Source organism: Ascaphus truei, chromosome 3 (genome assembly GCF_040206685.1).
Source record: "Ascaphus truei isolate aAscTru1 chromosome 3, aAscTru1.hap1, whole genome shotgun sequence".
NCBI classification, from domain to species: Eukaryota; Metazoa; Chordata; class Amphibia; order Anura; family Ascaphidae; genus Ascaphus; species Ascaphus truei.
The window spans coordinates 314623153-314641830 of record NC_134485.1 but is presented as its reverse complement, the minus strand read 5'-3'; the positions used below and the strand labels follow the sequence as shown (position 1 = coordinate 314641830).

Sequence of the window (18678 nt, the reverse complement as noted above, 5' to 3'; positions counted from 1 at the left end):
TTTCACCGCATCAGGAGAAACTGCACCAGAGACAGTGACTTTGCTCAGCAGTCGGAACAGCTTAGACGGAAGTTTCATATTAAGGGTTATAATGACCAATTGGTCTCAGAGTCTTTTAGGAAAGTCAACTCTTTGGATAGGTCCATCATGTTTCACAAGTCTAAAGCCAAAAAGGAGGGGTCGTGTCTGAGTTATGGTTCCCCATTGGTCACTGGGAATACTGTTTTTTCTACAGTGAGATTCATAACTACCTTTAACCAGTCTTTTAGAGCTATTCAAAGGATTGTCAGTGACCATTGGGGAATCCTTAGGTGCGATCCCCATCTGAAAAGCATTCTTCCGGACCGGGCTTCAATTGTTTACAGAAAGGCAAGAAGTATGAAGAGTATTATAGCTCCAACTAGACTCAGGTCAGGGGGTGCATCCATCACGTCCGCTACCAGGGGTCCAGTTGGTAACCACAGGTGTGGACGAGGTCGGTGCATCACCTGTAGGCATTTGGAGACTAGATCCGAGTTTAGTTCTCCTAAAAGAGATATCATTTATCAAGTTAGAAATTATATTAATTGTCAAAGTTCCTTTATTATATATGGCATCCAGTGTGGTTGTGGCCAACGCTATGTTGGCCGCACCACACGTCCTCTCAGTTCTCGCTTCCTGGAGCACAGGAGAAGTGTTATAAAGGATATTAATTCTAACAGCATTTCCCACCACTTTAAATTGGCACACAATCAGGACCCAAAATCTATGACAGTGATGGGCCTTGAACACATTTCTCCCTGTGCTCTAGGGGGTGACCGATTTAAGATCTTATGTCGACAGGATACATTCTGGATCCCCCAGTTTGGGACTCTCACCCCTGGTGGACTGAATGAGTGTTTGGATGCTAGCACATTGGTCTAACCTCTTCCTTTCTTGGACTCTCCTCGCTCCATTGTAGTTAGGTCTTTTCCCTCCTCCATTTCCTCCTTTTCATTTCTAGTTCCCATTCCTCCCAACCCCTCTTTTCCTCCCCCTCCCAAAGCTACCCTTCCCTTTTCCATCTTCTCTCCCCCCCCTCCTTTGCATTCCTCCCCTTTTCCTCCCAGTTTCAATATCTATTCTGGTCCTTGTGTCTGACACGTCCTATTTTTGGACATACACCTGTGTGTGTATATATATATATTGGTGTAGTAATTCTTACACATATATGTATGTAAAATATATAAATTATACAATAATAAGTTCTTTAATACACATATTATTATTATTATTATTATTATTATTATTTTCATTGGTATAATGGATTTATTATCCCCATGCTTCTACTTATGGTCAATGGTTTTCTTCTCTTTCTCTCCACCTTAGGCCTCTCTAATATTGTTCAATATTACACAAAATTTTATATTTAATAATCTATCTGAGGCCTTTCTATTATCACTATGTCTCTCTCTCGGCAAACTGTTTATTAATTTGATGCTTTCCATATTTTGGGTTTGTATTATCAATTTATGATTATTCATTACTTAATATATATAGCTCTTTGGGATCTAGTATCCTGTAGGTGGTTATTAAAATTAAGTTATTTATTATTTGAAATATATTGTTCATTGCCATCGATCTTCAGTTGTACTTGCAGTATTCAATATATTTATATATATATATTGTTATTTACATTTGTTTTTAATGATTTTGTTTTTATATTATTACTTATATATGTATACTGCAATCCAATTGAAGTTTTTTTAATGTATATGTATATCCTTTTCTTTATTACTATGGTTGACCCAGGTGTCATTTGTATGTTTATTGGTTGATTTAATTATTTATATAATCTTTATTGGTAATTTTTATGTTTTGTAAATGTATGGTTTTATTTAGTTATCATTATGGTTCTATTGCAGCAGCTTGATCAATCCTACTATGTGTCCTATGTTGTGTTATATTTATCTATATATTTGTGCCAGTAATTATTTTATTAATATAGTATGGGATTCTGATTACTTCGGTTGGAGAAATATATAATAGGTTAAGCATATCCCTCGTTAATTACGGGTTGCTAGTAGGGAAACTACTTGAAGGTTTAATACGGGATAATATTCAGGAATACCTAATGGAAAACAAAATTATCAGTATTAGTCAGCATGGATTTATGAAGGAGAGATCTTGCCAAACTAACCTTATTTGTTTCTTTGAGGAGGTAAGTTAGACCAGGGTAATGCAGTTGATGTGGTCTACTTAGATTTTGCAAAGGCTTTTGATATGTTTTCACACAAGAGGTTGGTGTACAAAATAAAGAAAGTTGGACTCAGTAATAATATATGCACCTGGATTGAAAACTGGTTGAAGGACAGACAACAGAGGGTTGTCATAAATGGAACTTTTTTAGGTTGGGCTAAAGTCGTGAGTGGAGTACCTCAGGGATCGGTACTGGGACCCCTGCTTTTTAAATTGTTTATTAATGACCTTGAGGTTGGGATCGAGAGCAAAGTCTCCATCTTTGCTGATGATGCTAAATTGTGTAAGGTAATAGAATCAGAGCAGGATGTAATTTCTCTTCAGAAGGACTTGGAGAGACTGAAAACGTGGGCAGTTAAATGGCAGATGAGGTTTAATACAGATAAATGTAAGGTTATGCATTTGGGATACAAGAATAAAAAGGCGACTTACAAATTAAATGGAGATATATTGGGGGAATCCTTGATGGAGAAGGATTTAGGAGTGCTTGTAGACAGCAGGCTTAGCAATAGTGCCCAATGTCATGCAGTAGCTGCAAAGGCAAACAAGATCTTATCTTGCATCAAACGGGCAATGGATGGAAGGGCAGTAAATATAATTATGCCCCTTTAAAAGCATTAGTAAGACCACACCTTGAATATGAAGTACAATTTTGGGCACCAATCCTAAGAAAAGACATTATGGATCTAGAGAGAGTGCAGAGAAGAGCCACAAAATTAATAAAGGGGATGGACATTCTAACTTATAAGGAGAGGCTAGTTAAATTAGATTTATTTACATTAGAAAAGAGGCGTCTAAGAGGGGATATGATAACTATATACAAATATATTCAGGGACAATACAAGGAGCTTTCAAAAGAACTGTTCATCCCACGGGTAGTACAAAGGACTCGGGCCATCCCTTAAGGTTGGAGGAAAGGAGATTTCACCAGCAACAAAGGAAAGGTTTCTTTACCGTAAGGGCAGTTAAAATGTGGAATTCATTACCCATGGAGACTGTGATGGCAGATACAATAGATTTGTTCAAAAAAGGTTGGACATCTTTTTAGATGGGAAAGGTATTCAGGGATATACCAAATAAGTATACATGGGAAGGATGTTGATCCAGGAATTAATCCGATTGCCAATTCTTGGAGTCAGGAAGGAATTAATTTTTCCCCTTAATGGGGTTTTTTGTTTGCCTTCCTCTGGATCAATAAGTAAGTATAGATATAGGATAAAGTATCTGTTGTCTAAATTTAGCATAGGTTGAACTTGATAGACGTATGTCTTTTTTCAACCTCATCTACTATGTAACTATGTAACTTTGTAACCTACTGGCTATAAATATACAGATTTCCTTCCATTCACCATCAGCCCTTTGAGAAAGTCGCCCTCTGTTGCCGAAATGCGTCAGGGAACGATATTGCGCTATTACGTCACTACGACGTTGCGCATGCGCACGAGGAGGCCGCATAGAGCACGAGAATATATTGCGGCCATTCAAGTGTTGGAGGCGATCTCTGGGACTCCAACAGACGTATTTTACTGGCGAAAAACACCACTGGCCTCTTGTGAGCAGTTACATCTTCCATGCAGCCCTGAGGGAGCTTCTATCTGCTGATTTCTGCTACAGAGAAACCGGATGGTGGTGATTTATTCACAATTTGCTTGAACTATTTTTACTCTTGTGAGTGCATTTCCTCCCCCCCCCCTCTCCCTCCCCTTCCTTTTTATTATTAAATGTACAATTTTATGCTATGGGGCGTGCGCTCTCTCTTCTTTTTCTCCTCTAGGTACCCCTTGGATGTGGTTTATCCATTTTGAGAGCAGCCGGAGACCCCCATACCAGCACTAATTATCTTGCAAATTCATGGACTGATTTAAAAGGACTAGTTGGACTTTTTACTTCTCTTTTCACATTTTGCACACATACACATTATATATATATATTTCTATTTTGTGATATTTATTGTGTTGTATGTTTTTATGTTATTATTGATTGTGCATTTATTATATATATATATATATATTTTCACTTAGATTCATATGAAACATAGTATAGTTCACTATTAGACTTTAGTCACGATTAGGGTTTATATTAACCAATACCTTGGCGCTACTACATTTGTTCTTCATATATGTGTGTGTGTGTGTGTGTGTGTGTGTGTGTGTGTGTGTGTGTGTGTGTGTGTGTGTGTGTGTGTGTGTGTGTATATGTAGCGGTCATGTAAAATGCCTACAGTCATCTCTCCTGCTGGCAGTAAGGCCTGGTAAGTATGGGCATGCCAGTATTAATCATGGAGGTTTTCCCTCACACCCTGGTGGGGTGCCCTGTGTATGGCTGGGACTGGTCACATGCTCTGACTCCATGGTTAGTGATGTCAGAGGGGTGTCAGCCTCAGAAGCTTACATAAGGCACAGCACTGTGTTCTAATGTTAGTGGAGGAAGGAGTTCAAGTCTGGGAGGAGTTAGGGTTCAAGTTCTACTAGCATGCAAGTTATGTTATAGTAACTCCATGGGAGGCTGTGTCCAGGGACCTGGCACAGGACAGTGATTCCTGCGGGAATAGTGAATCCCTGATCTAGGTGACCTACCTAACTAAAGGGAGCACTGGCGAGATGAGCGGCTGAATATACCCCATTGTGGAGGGCAGCTGGCCCACCGAGTCAATAAAGATGTGTTCAGTCAGAAACCCTCTCGTGTACCTGTGTGGAATGAGTGTACAGAGAGGAGCACCACGGAGGAGTTCCTCGTCAGGATCATCCCTTTGCGGACGCAGGGACCCTGGTGAGGTGGAGGCGCTGCACTGGAACTAGGTGAGACTCAGCACACTACCTCAGCTGCCTGTCTGGACGGGTCCTCCCCACACACCATCATGCGGGAGACTCAGGAGTCCTGTAGCCAACAGGTGCACCACCAGACATACCTGCACTGTAATGGGGGCTGGTTAGACCACAGGGGCCAATGTGAGATTGGGTGGGTCAGACCAGAGTACAAATACCGTTACATTTGGAGGCGAGCTGCTGAGATCAGATCTGTCATCAGGACAGGCTCTAGCTAGGCACACTGGGAAACAGGGAGAGCGTCTGCTGCCACTCTGTGCTGCGTAGGGAAGGACCTAGGGGTAGTCAGGGGACTGACGGGATATTGTCAGTTCGCAGGGACAACCTAGGGGCCTGAAGGGAGTGAGGGGTCTGGAGCCGGGCTATAGCTGACCGAGTCACCTTGAGGCAGCGCTAGTTGGTAGGATGCCTAAAGGGATAGCCTGTAACATGGTCAGGAGTCCTGGAGAGGGTCTGCGCTAGGCTGACCAAGACAGGTAGACGCCCCAAGTACTGCATGGCAGAGCCAGCCAGAGTACCTAGCCCATTCCAGACACTCACCGTAGGGAGCACAGACTGGGAGGAAGGAGTCACAGCAGACACTGAGAGAGTGAGCCTAGCCTGAGGTAGTGCAACACTGGGTCACACCTAGATAAGGTACACATGTGGTGGTGCATCTGACGCTAATCTTTATTGTACCGGTGTGGTGGCTGCCCCGCAGAGTGGAGCCCCATGTACGACAACTGCTACGAGAGAGTGGAGGATCCGCGCGGTGCGGAGAACATAAAATGGCGGACAGAGGCTGATGGGGAGGGCACCCGTGGCGTGCAACCCACTGAAGAGCAGACTGTCGCTGAATTGTCCTTAACGAATCTGCTCTGGAGCGGAGCAAAGGCCGTGGCTGCCCCGTTTTTATCCTGCCTGGGACAGCGAGGGGCCACCTTTGAAGAGTGTGAGGACATTGCAATAATTGGGGGAGAACCCCGTGAGGAGAGCGAACAAATGGACTTTTTGGGCGCAAAAACCAACCAAAATGGCGGTTCCCGCTTGCTAGGGAAACCGCATGGGCCAGGCGCAGAAAAAATGGCTGCTGCAGGACTTGCACAGAGCTGGCCGGGAATGGCGCGAACAGCAGAGCCCCGCCCTGATGGGGGGTATGGCGCGAAAGCTATGGCTGCGCCGGAATGGACAGTGACTACTTCAGCCCCTGTGCTGAGTCAACCGTTGAGTCTATGGGACCCTCCCCTGATTTCTACCAGGGGGAGTGACTTTCAATTATGGCCTGTGGGAATGCACCCACTGGGCCCAGGGACTGATATCCAGACGGCGCCACTACAAAAAGTAGTTCCGGCCGCGGAGGTGATTTACAAAAAAGAAGGGTACCTTGCACAAAAAGCTGCTGCAAGGAGAAGGCGGGAACTAGCCGCGGGAAAAGACTCCAGCTCTGAGGAGGAAACTGGCGCGAAAACGCAGACCGCGCCCACCAGGACTGAGAGAGGTGCGGCCTTAATTAAGGGGCATGATATTCCCCTGTGGGACCCGCCCATTATTGCAACCCCTGGGGGCGGGTTCCAACTCTGTCAGAGGAGGGAGGAGCCGAAGCAGGGAGTGGCGGATCCAGCAACTTCCACCAGCCAGTTGCGAGGAACCACTGAGAAGGAAAGACCTGTACAGGAAGTGACTCCTGTACACAGAATGGCCTGCTCCTCCACTGTGGGCACCATGGTTTCTACGCAGCCCTACTCGGTGCCCGGCGGGGTACTAGTAGTAAGGGTGGCCAATACAGAGACGGTGGTCGGGCTCTGCCTACAATGCGGGCTGCCCGGAGGCACTGTCAATACGGCGGCACGTTGTCCTCATTGCGGGACATTGTATCTGTGGCCTATGCCCACATTCATCCCCATACAGCCTGCTGACCCCCCGGTGGACGTGACAAGGTGCTCCGCCGAGTCCCCGGGCGCGCTATGGAGCAACCGCGCGAGTCCCGGAAACAAGGGACTGGAGCCGGTCAAGTCGGCTGGGTCACTGGCGATTGAGGCGGCTGAACCAACCCCCGCGTTCGGGGAAAAGAGACTGTCACCCCGCCCGGGGACCCCTAAGTCCGGGCGAGGGGATTACTCAGACGAGGACCTCCGTGAGCTGGCGGTAGTAAAAGCGGAGCTGAAAAGGCAGACCGAGAGAACGACACCCCGTGGGGTGAGTGGCAGGACGTCCCCCGCAGGTCGGCGATCCGACCGACGGAGTCCCGCCATCCCAGGACCTGGTGGAGACGGGAGAGAGACGCCTACACCCCTGCGGACGGGTAAGCCAAGCAGCCCTATTACTTACTTGGTTGCAGCAGACGGCGAAGAGCTGGAGGGGCCGCGCCAGGCCCAAAGCGCACGTGGAGGGACGGCATCACTTCCGGTGGCGACGGCGGAGCACCCGGATGTCGTCATTGAGGAAGAGATCCCGCATGGGGGTCCAACGCGAGATGGCGACGCTTCCGGTTCCGGGGAGGACATCACTTCCGGTGGCGGTGGCGGAACCCAGGAAGGGGAAGCAGCGACGCTTCGGCGATTGGGGGAAGGTCCCCGATCACTTGTAAGGCCCAGAAAATGGAGAGACGGTTTCAGGACTGATGAGGGCGAGGAGACATCATCCTTGGACCGGTCCACGGACAGTCAAGAGCGGGTAATGACCCCAATGGGTCCTGTCCCATGCCCCTATGCCCAACCCCATGCCTTAGGTAATGCCCCTACCCCTATCACACGGTCACCGGGTTCACCGCCCAGCTTGGAACTTGTGGACATACCTTTGGGGGGGGAGGAAAGACGGACTGGGGAGAGGCAGCTCAGTGGAGCTACGGAAGGCGATTCACGGGGAGGGGGAGAATTGAGGGTGGCGGATACAGCACCCCAACCAGTGGTAAAGGCCCCGGGCTCTTCAAGGTGGTTCACATCGCGATCCACAAGGTCTTCAGGGGTATTTTCATTTGACGACGACAGGGAACCAGGGCCGAACCCATTTAAGGAGAACCGGTGGTGGGCCCCGTTATTTGAAGGGTACTCCGCGTGGATGGACCGTACTCGGTTCCTCATCCGGCGGGAGGACGTGGTAGACTTCTGGTGGAGAGAGGGAGAGTTCACACCCGAGCAGAGGGACAGGGAATTACAGGAGAGGTGGTTCCAGCTGGAGCGTAGAGACATAGCGCCCATGGGTCCCGACACACTGTCAGATCCAGTCGATCCTGATGAGCCCCTATCATGGGTGTTACCTGGAAGGGCAGGTAGTGCTGATCTGACCAGGGTCAGTAGGGCGGAGAGGGCTATAATAGTCAAGTATAAAAAATCCCATGGGTTGGAGTATCCCTATGTTCCGGAGCCCCTGATGGATGAAATTGAGGACAATAGGGAAAAGTGGCTCCAAGAGACTATAGAGCTGTATTTAGTCAATAGGGGGAGCGCCATTGTAGGTAAGAAGGCGGAAGAAAGGATAGACACCCTGATGCGAGTGTGGAGCATAGGGAGGAATATCCACAAACATAGGGTGACCTATAGGCCAGAGAGAGGATCGCCTAGGCACTACTATGTCACGGTCCTGGATATGGGTAACCGGGAGGTGAGGAAACCTGACCCAGATCACTATTTTTAGGGGGGTACTAACACATTACGCGGGTTCGTGGCTGCTGGTCGGGGCGGGCTTGGCGGAATGTACTGTAGTCATTGTTATGGTATTCTGAAAATTTGCATATGAATGTTAACATAATTATGTTTCTGTTGCAGTGCTTCCTGGAAAGAGGTATCTAAATTTAGGTCCCAGCGAGGACGATGGGATTCACCAGGGGGAGAACGTAGCGGTCATGTAAAATGCCTACAGTCATCTCTCCTGCTGGCAGTAAGGCCTGGTAAGTATGGGCATGCCAGTATTAATCATGGAGGTTTTCCCTCACACCCTGGTGGGGTGCCCTGTGTATGGCTGGGACTGGTCACATGCTCTGACTCCATGGTTAGTGATGTCAGAGGGGTGTCAGCCTCAGAAGCTTACATAAGGCACAGCACTGTGTTCTAAAGTTAGTGGAGGAAGGAGTTCAAGTCTGGGAGGAGTTAGGGTTCAAGTTCTACTAGCATGCAAGTTATGTTATAGTAACTCCATGGGAGGCTGTGTCCAGGGACCTGGCACAGGACAGTGATTCCTGCGGGAATAGTGAATCCCTGATCTAGGTGACCTACCTAACTAAAGGGAGCACTGGCGAGATGAGCGGCTGAATATACCCCATTGTGGAGGGCAGCTGGCCCACCGAGTCAATAAAGATGTGTTCAGTCAGAAACCCTCTCGTGTACCTGTGTGGAATGAGTGTACAGAGAGGAGCACCACGGAGGAGTTCCTCGTCAGGATCATCCCTTTGCGGACGCAGGGACCCTGGTGAGGTGGAGGCGCTGCACTGGAACTAGGTGAGACTCAGCACACTACCTCAGCTGCCTGTCTGGACGGGTCCTCCCCACACACCATCATGCGGGAGACTCAGGAGTCCTGTAGCCAACAGGTGCACCACCAGACATACCTGCACTGTAATGGGGGCTGGTTAGACCACAGGGGCCAATGTGAGATTGGGTGGGTCAGACCAGAGTACAAATACCGTTACATATATATATATATATATATATATATATATATATATATATATATATATATATATATATATATATACAGTGGTTGACAAATCACCAAAAAATCTACTCGCCACACAAAAAAATCTACTCGCCACCTAGTACCAAACGTGTGCTGCTTGGGCCAATATTTACTCGCCCGGGGGTTAAATCCACTCGCCCGGGGCGAGCAAATGTATAGGTTTGTCGAACACTGTATATATATATATATATATATATATTTATATATATATATATATATATATATATATGAGAAGCAGTTGACACAAAAAAAAACCTCAAACAAAGCACAGATGCTTATCCCATAGAAATAGTGTAGAGATAATAATTACCAGAGGGGTGTCCGATAATAAGAGACAGAACACTGTAGGTTAAAGACAAAACGAAGTCTATATTGTAGTATTGTAGACAAGAGAGGCACTGCAACCAACGTTTCGGTCACAGTGTGCTGTCTCTTATTATCGGACTCTCTCTCTCTCTCTATCTCTCTCTCTCTATATATATATATATATATATATATATATATATATATATATATATATATTGGTAAGGAAAACAGCAAGCACTCCAACGTTGTAATCCAAATAAGCCTGGTGCTAGTCCCATAAATAATGTAAAGAGTACGTTACCATCCAGCAGCGCAGCGGAACAGCAAAGAGAGGCAGCACTCAGAGGTAAGTGTACAAAGAATTGTATTGTAACAGACACAAAAATCCAACGTTTCGATCCTACAGAGGGATCTTCTTCCTGGGGTGTGCAAAGAAGATCCCTCTGTGGGATCAAAACGTTGGATTTTTGTGTCTGTTACAATACAATTCTTTGTACACTTACCTCTGAGTGCTGCCTCCCTTTGCTGATCCGCTGCCCTGCTGGATAGTAACGTAATATATATATATAATATATAATATATATATAATGATTAAAACCGATATACAGGTGCCTTACCTGTATATCGGTTTGGTTTGACAATTTGTCAGGTAGTATCCTAACTGAGTTAGGACCTAGTGAGTCCTAAAATGGTTAGTAGTCAACAAAGAATTGTGGTAAATGGAGTTCACGGATACAAGCAATGGAAATTATTTACTGAACTGTACTAAGTTCTTTTTGAATAAAAACAGCTCTTTGAATTTGAAAATTACTATTCAGCATTCAATAAATGCTTTTTGCAGGCAACGGTTAATCAATACTTGGGTTTTTATTGCTCGGTTATCCATTTGATAATTTTAGGACTTGTTAGCATGTGAATAAGTAATTATCACAAAACTAATATTCAGATGGTTTTTACTAAACCCCAGACTCGAGACATGACTGACGTGCCGATATGGAGCCAGAGTGACCATGGACAATCCATGCCTAACTTATCTTAGTGACATACAAAGGATTTAGTATATGGTTTACCCAAACACTACTTACACACTAAACTACCCCAGCACACAGAGACTGAACTAGGTTGGGCCTGGTACAGCTGCTTAGGGGGCACAAGTTGAGTCAGCAGTGACAAGTGGCAGGTAGATGACAGTGTAGGAGAGCGCAGGACAAGAGAAGAGAGTGCGGGGGTGGGGAGCCTGCCTTAGCAGTCTGACCAGGAAGTTAGTCGCAACCTCTGGTGTCTGCCAAGATGGGCTCTACTACAGTGGTTCCAAAACTTTTTCGGTTCAAGGCTCCCTAAGGCGATCAGGATTTTTTAAAGGCTCCCTAAGGAGCCCAAAGTGAAAACAAAGTTGTATATACATACCTATCAGTTGCAGTGCGCAGTTGGTGTCTCTCTCATGCACACACTCACTCTCCCTCTCCCACGCACACACTCACTCTCCCTCTCTCACGCACACACTCACTCTCCCTCTCTCACGCACACACTCTCTCCCTCTCTCATGCACACTCACTCTCCCTCTCTCACGCACACACTCTCCCTCTGTCACACACACACTCCCTCTCTCACACTCACACACACTCTCTCACGCACACACTCTCCCTCTCTCACACACACACTTTCCCTCTCTCACACACACACATTCTCCCTCTCTCACACACACACACTCTCCCTCTCTCTCACATACACACTCTCCCTCTCACACACACACACACACACACACACACACACACACACACACACACACACACACACACACACACACACACACACACACACACACACACACACACACACACACCCTCACACTCTCACACACACTCTCACACACACACTCTCACACACACTCTCCCTCTCTCACACTCTCCCTCTCACACACACTCTCACACTCTCCCTCTCTCCCTCTCTCACACTCTCCCTCTCTCACACTCTCCCTCTCTCACACTCTCCCTCTCTCACACTCTCTCTCACACACACTCTCTCTCTCTCTCTCACACTCTCTCTCACACACTCTCTCACACTCTCTCTCACACACTCTCTCTCACACACTCTCTCTCACACACTCTCTCTCACACACTCTCTCTCACACACTCTCTCTCACACACACACTCTCTCTCACACACTCTCTCTCACACACTCTCTTTCACACACTCTCTCTCTCACACACACAATCTCTCTCACACACACAATCTCTCTCACACTCTCTCTCTCACTCTCTCTCTCACACTCTCTCTCTCTCTCACACTCTCTCTCTCACACTCTCTCTCTCACACTCTCTCTCTCACACTCTCTCTCACACACACAGACACACACACTCAGACACACGGGGGAAATCAGAATGGGGGGGGGGTGAATCGGAGCAAGGGGGGGGGGGAATCGGAGCCGGGGGGGAAATCGGAGAAAGGGGTGGAAATCGTAACGAAGGGGAGGGGGAGAAATCGGAACGGGAATCAGAACAGGGGGGGGAATCGGAACAGGGGGAGGGGGAATCAGAGCAGGGGGCAAGGGGGAAGCAAGAAAGGCATGGAGCAGTACTCACCATGTGCTCCATGCAGGAAGAGGCACCACACCGTGGTGACCGGGCAACGGGATTTATCGACTCCTGACTCACAGTTGCCATAGCAACGTGACGGCCCACGACCTCGCGGCATCATTTTGACGCTGCGTTGCCGTGGCGACGTAGGAAGGGAGCCAAGGTAAGTAGGTTTACAGAGGCCCTGCAGCTCCCCCGGCACTTAATTTAAGTGCCTTCGGGAAGCGCGCGAGGCTGTAAACCCCGCCCACCCCCCCGGGCAGCAGTCTTGCGCCCCCCCTGGGGGTCACGCCCTCCAGTTTGCGCACCGCTGCTCTAGAAGAAAACTGTGATCTTTCAAAATGTGTGCCCACACAACTAAACCAATTTTGTGTTCCTTGAAGTCCTTAAACTTTTCTGTGCCACATAATCCCATTTGTCTGACTAATTCTTAAAGTGATTTAGTGGCCTAATCCAAATTGGGATTTTGTTTTCCTTAATCTAAATTGGTCAAGTACTGTAGAAAAAAAGGTGTACTTTTGTCTCATAACTGTACCATTAACTGAATTAGAATGATATAACCAGAGTTAAAAGTTCCACAATAAACATGTAGAGTTAAAACGCATTGTTTTTGACAGATTTAACTTTTGTGACTTTCTCTTTCTATTTCAGGATAATTAAAGTGCACATGTGAAGAGATCCAACAACAATCAAATGTGTTGCAAGTTGGTCCACTGTTTCAAAATATTCCTACCTGAGCAAAATTAGCAATGATTTACTACTACTAAGGCTCACCAACCAATGATGTTAGCAATACTTATATGGTACGTTTTAGGACACTTACGAATTTTTTGGGTACCACTGGAACCTTAATATTTACCTTACTAACACAGGTGTTTTCTGTCCGGTTATGAAAGCGATTAGGTAAATACATTCCAAAGTATTTGCTCACTATGCAGACATTAAAAGTTTAAACATGATTTGCAAATACTTACAGTATACTTGATTTTTTAAGCGTTATAGTTGTGAGTCATCTACGTGTAACTTACTAAACATACTCTTAGTTTACTTCTGTTTATTCAAATGTGTAAAAAAAACAATCTTCTCTTCGGTGTTCTTCGCATCGGCACTTGTGAAGAAAAGAGGAGTGGCTATATTGGTCAAGATGTCGGTACCATGTGCCCTTGAGGAAAGTGACTTAGACAAAGAAGGTCGGATTTTATTCCTTAAGAGCAACAACGATCACTTTAGTTAACATTTATGCTCCAAACGAGAAACAGGCAAATTTCTGAGTCTTCCCTAAATTATGAAATTTTGCTGAAGGAAAAATAATAATGGCAGGAGATTTCAATGCAGTATACGAAATAAAATTAGATAAATCAAATCCCCCCAAAAAAGACTCTGCACTCTCAAGACCCAAAAGATACAGATTTAGCAAGATGTATACAAGATATAGCACTATGGGATATTTGGAGGTTACAGCACCCTAAAGAGAGACAGTACACATTTCATTCACTGCCACATCTAGTATTCTCAAGAATAGATAATTTTTTTTAATCGAACCTTCACTAATCCCAGCCGTAACAGACACAAAGATCAACGCAATCACCTGGTCTGACCACGCACTGGTAACGTGCACATTTAAAGATATTAACCCTACTAGGGTGAGACATATGTGGAAGTTAAATGACTCACTTCTGAGAGACCTCACGGTTGTTGACGAGATAAATACACACCTAGCATAATTTTTTTCTATTAATGATGTACCTGGAATGGCTCTCTCAACAATCTGGGAAACACAAAAAGCATGTACTGTACGAGGGGAAGGTTTATTGCTATCCCCTCGTTGAAGAAAAACTGAAGGGAATATAAATTGAGAAAATGTTCAATAGAATTAGCAGAAGTTGATGCCACATAAAAAAAAACACAGATTCAGACTTTATCAAATATTGCTTAAAATCAGGGGAGATTTAACAATGCTGCAAATTAACAAAGCAGAAAAATCCCTAAAATGGACCAAACAACTGTTTTACCAAAAAGGTAATAAAGCAGGCAGACGGCTGGCACAGAAATTAAGAAAGTTTTACATTTCCTCCACTATTAAATCAGTCAAAATGAGTAATGGAGGAACCATATTTGCCCCAAAGATAGTGGAGGAGGAATTTATAGCATGCTACTCCTCTCTGTACAATTTACAAAATAAACAAAAACAAAACCCAGATATATTCAAACAACAATTAGAAACTTATTTGGATTCCTGCCAGTTACCATCTTTGAAAGATGAAGATAGAGTTCTACTAAATGCAGACATTTCACGAGATAAAATCCTGGCAGTGATTAAGGAACTTAAAAATACACAAACTCCTGGTCCGGGGGGGCTCGCAAATAGTTATTATAAAACATTTAAAACACGTTTAGTGCTTTTTCTAGAAAAACTTTTTAACTCTTTTATGCAAGGTAAGAAAATTCCCCCCTCAATGTTGAAAGCACAAATTTCTGTGATCCCAAAACCAGGCAGAGATCAGATTGTAGTAATTATATACACTGATCAATACAGATATTAACATTTCCAGTAAAAGTATTGTTATAAGATTAATTAAATTGCTTCCCAGAGTAATCAATCCAGACCATGTGGCATTTACTTTGGGGAGACAAGCAGCTGATATTAGATGAGTGATAAATCTTACCCATCTAGCAAACGCAACAAAAAGACCCACACTGCTAATTTCACTTGACGCTGAAAAAGTGTTCGACCGTGTAGACTGGTAATATATGTTCATTACCTTAGAGATATTTTGGATCAGGGGAATATACTAAATAGAATTAAGGCTCTATAATCCACCAGAAGCCACGCTAAAGTTGGCTAGGATCAGCTCTGGAGTGATCAATATAAACAATGGGCCCAGACAAGGTTGTCCACTGTCACCTTTATTATTTGCATTGAGTCTAGAACCTTTAGTAAACAAAATTCAGATCAATAAAAATATAAAAGGTTTGATAATACGGTCTAAAGAGTATAAAATAGCTCTCTATGCAGATGATATTTTACTAACACTCACCAAACCGCTGACACCTCTGCCTAATCTATTTGAGGAGATTTCAATATTCAATTTTTACTCAAAGTATAAAAAACACAAAATCACAGGCACTGGCTTTAGGAGTAGAGACAGGGATACTAAAACTATTGAAATTAAATTTTAATTTTAAATGGGAAAAAAGATAGTATCAAATATCTGGGGGTGTATTTGATAGCTAGATATTCAGAGCTTTATAAAGCTAACTACTCAGAACGGTTTCTGTCAATTAAGAGAGATATGAAAGAGTGGAATAAATATTGTATTTCATGGATTGGCCTTCCAATTAATATTCCAACCAAAATGTTAAATGATATACAAGGTAAAATGTATAAATTTATCTGGAGAAAGAAAAAAACGAGAATAAAAAGAAGTGTACTTAGTGCATTAAGGACAGGTGGCGGGTGAGCTTTGCCGTCACTAACCAACTGTTTTGCTGCAGCACAATTAAGTAATTTACCAACTTGGCATAGACCCACACAGGCAGTTAAATGGGTGGAAATTGAGGCGAATGAGATCCCGGTACAGAATATAGACACATTACTGTGGATCCCCAACAAGAATAGACCTCAAGAGGTGTATAACCTCACGATTATTAAATTCACACAAAATACTTGGGATAATTGGGAGGAAAAAAAGGGATTTAAAGGACAACACTCACTCATGACCCCCTTATGGAGGAATGAGGAATTTCGTCCAGGATGTATACCGGGAAGGAACAATACAGTATTTGGATTACAAGCGGTACAATTAGGATTAAAGATGCTATGTTTCTGGAGAAAATATATACATTTGAAGACATACAAAAGAAATACAATATTCCACCTTCAAAAAATTTCAGACATACACAAATCAGGCATTTTATTATTTCAAATCTTTTTCCGCAAGGGAATACACATCTGACCGAATTTGAAGAGATGCGCACAATACAAACACATCAGAAGGGCTTGATGTCAAATATATATTCTACTCTGAGTGCTCTAGACAGAAAAGAAAAACACATATATGACTCAATGGGTAAAAGATATTGGAACAGAGATTTCTAAAGATGATTGGGCAGAGATATGGAAGGCGGCGGCGAACTCATCTGTCTGCACCATAATTTAAAAAAATAAGTACAAGATTATGATGAGATGGCATTTAACACCAGATAGATTAGCACATATTTACAAAGAAGCAAGCGCTTTGTGCTGGAGGAATTGTGGTTATAGAGGTATATTATACCATATATTCTGGACTTGCCCAAGGGCTGTTCCCTTCTGGAGGAAAATTAAAATAGATCACCAGGTTGATTGGTGTGGCTATACCAATGGATCCTGTAATAATGATTTTGGGGAAACCTGCGCTTAATGATTCATATGCAACAAATAAATCTATTATCAGCAGCTAGATGCAGAATAGTTCTTCAATAGAAGCAAATAAATATACCATTCTATCAAGTCTTTCAAGAAAAAGAGCGACATGTTCTAGAAATGGAAAAACTTACGGCATTTCTGAACAACACCAAGTAGAGAGTCGAAAAATGCTAGAATCCATGGTTAAGTGCCTTTCCAGACGATATAGCAACATTACAAGATATACAAATGTAAACAAATCTGATGATATTAAAAATGTAAAAAAATATGTTTCTATAATGGAAAAAAGTGTTCAAAAGTGACAGGCCATACCATACCAAAGATTATGGAAAATGATTAAGGTTATTACCACTTGTGTCGCTTGCCTCCCCTTTATACTTTTTTTTTTTTTTTTGTATTGTTACAGTTATGATTATTACCTTTGAAGTGTATTGTTGATTTGATTTTGTTGGTTCTATTGATCCTCCCCCACCCTTCCCTTTTCCTTTTTTATTCTGTCTCCACCCCCACACCTGATTATATTTGAAAAACAAATTAAAAATGTTTGAAGCAAAAAAAAACAAACAAGATACTGTTTTGTAAAAGTGTTGTAGTCCTCGTTATCCAACGTTTCACTTCACAACAAATGGCATATCCAACGCTTTACAATGCAATCCTAAGGGCCGTTTTTCGATGCCGGAATGCGTTATCCGACGCCTGAATGCTTTATCCTACGCTCACTGCCACTGATTACATGGGACTCACTTTACAACGGTTTCACTATCCAATGCTACATCCAGAACGGATTCCGTTGGATAACCGAGGACTGCCTGTATATGTAAACCACATGCAATAACAATGCAAATAAAGTTAATTGTATCTTGATGTAGTTACTTTTATGTCTTAAGAATTTTTACTAATAAGTGTAACCCTGATGGAATGGATAAAATTGTTGCGCATATTGTGATTCTGATTAATTTTGGCCATCTGTGTTTTTTGGAAAAGTTGCCCAAAAATTTCACACACCACCAGAAAATGACAAACGTTAATACATTGCTAAGGTATAACGGTCCATATTTACTAAGCGTATAATGTCACAAGACACCTTACGCCTTCACGTGAATGGGCTGTTAGGTGTTGCCTGGCAACAGAGGGCATGTTTTTCCATAGTTTTGCAAATATTTTGGAGTATTTTGTAAAATGTAGCAATTTTCACAAAATGTTTGGCAATAATGCTGTGAATATTTGATGGTATTGATCATTTAAAAAAAAAACATGAGGTACAGTAAGTGTGCACCAAATGTTTGGCTTTTCTTGAATAATAATTAAAAAAATGTATATATTATATACAGTGTGTATGTGTGTGTATATGTATATATATATATATATATATATATATATATATATATATATATATATATATATATATATATATATATATATATATATATATATATATATATATATATATATATGTAAGCTAGCAGGGAAAGAAGCCCAAAAAGTAGCACTCGGGTATACCGTCTGCAATATCAAAAGTACATATTTATTTATTGAATGTCACAAAACACGATAAAAGATAGCACAGAATTTTAAAACATGGCATGGATCCCCTATGCGTAAACCAAAGCGATATGCTAACTAGCATGTAAATAATCTAGGACACTATAAACAACCGGGTAGATGGACAGGTAATATCCCAGGCTGAAAAAAATCCC

The 18678-nt window shown here is 43.4% G+C and overlaps 1 protein-coding gene across 3 annotated transcripts in view; it reads left to right on the top strand.

Moving 5' to 3' along the window:
- Nucleotides 1-17845, top strand: part of EPSTI1 (epithelial stromal interaction 1) — a 76136-nt gene extending 58291 nt beyond the window's left edge. For 2 of the 3 annotated variants that reach the window (XM_075591088.1, XM_075591087.1), the window contains one exon: nt 13225-17845. In XM_075591088.1, coding sequence (XP_075447203.1) covers nt 13225-13246 — 22 coding nt within the window. In that variant the 3' untranslated portion in view covers nt 13247-17845. Of the gene's footprint in view, nt 1-3991; nt 4271-13224 lie in introns of those variants that run through there. The other variant, XM_075591086.1, reaches the window with a different exon arrangement.
- The last annotated feature ends 833 nt before the right edge of the window (nt 17846-18678 follow it).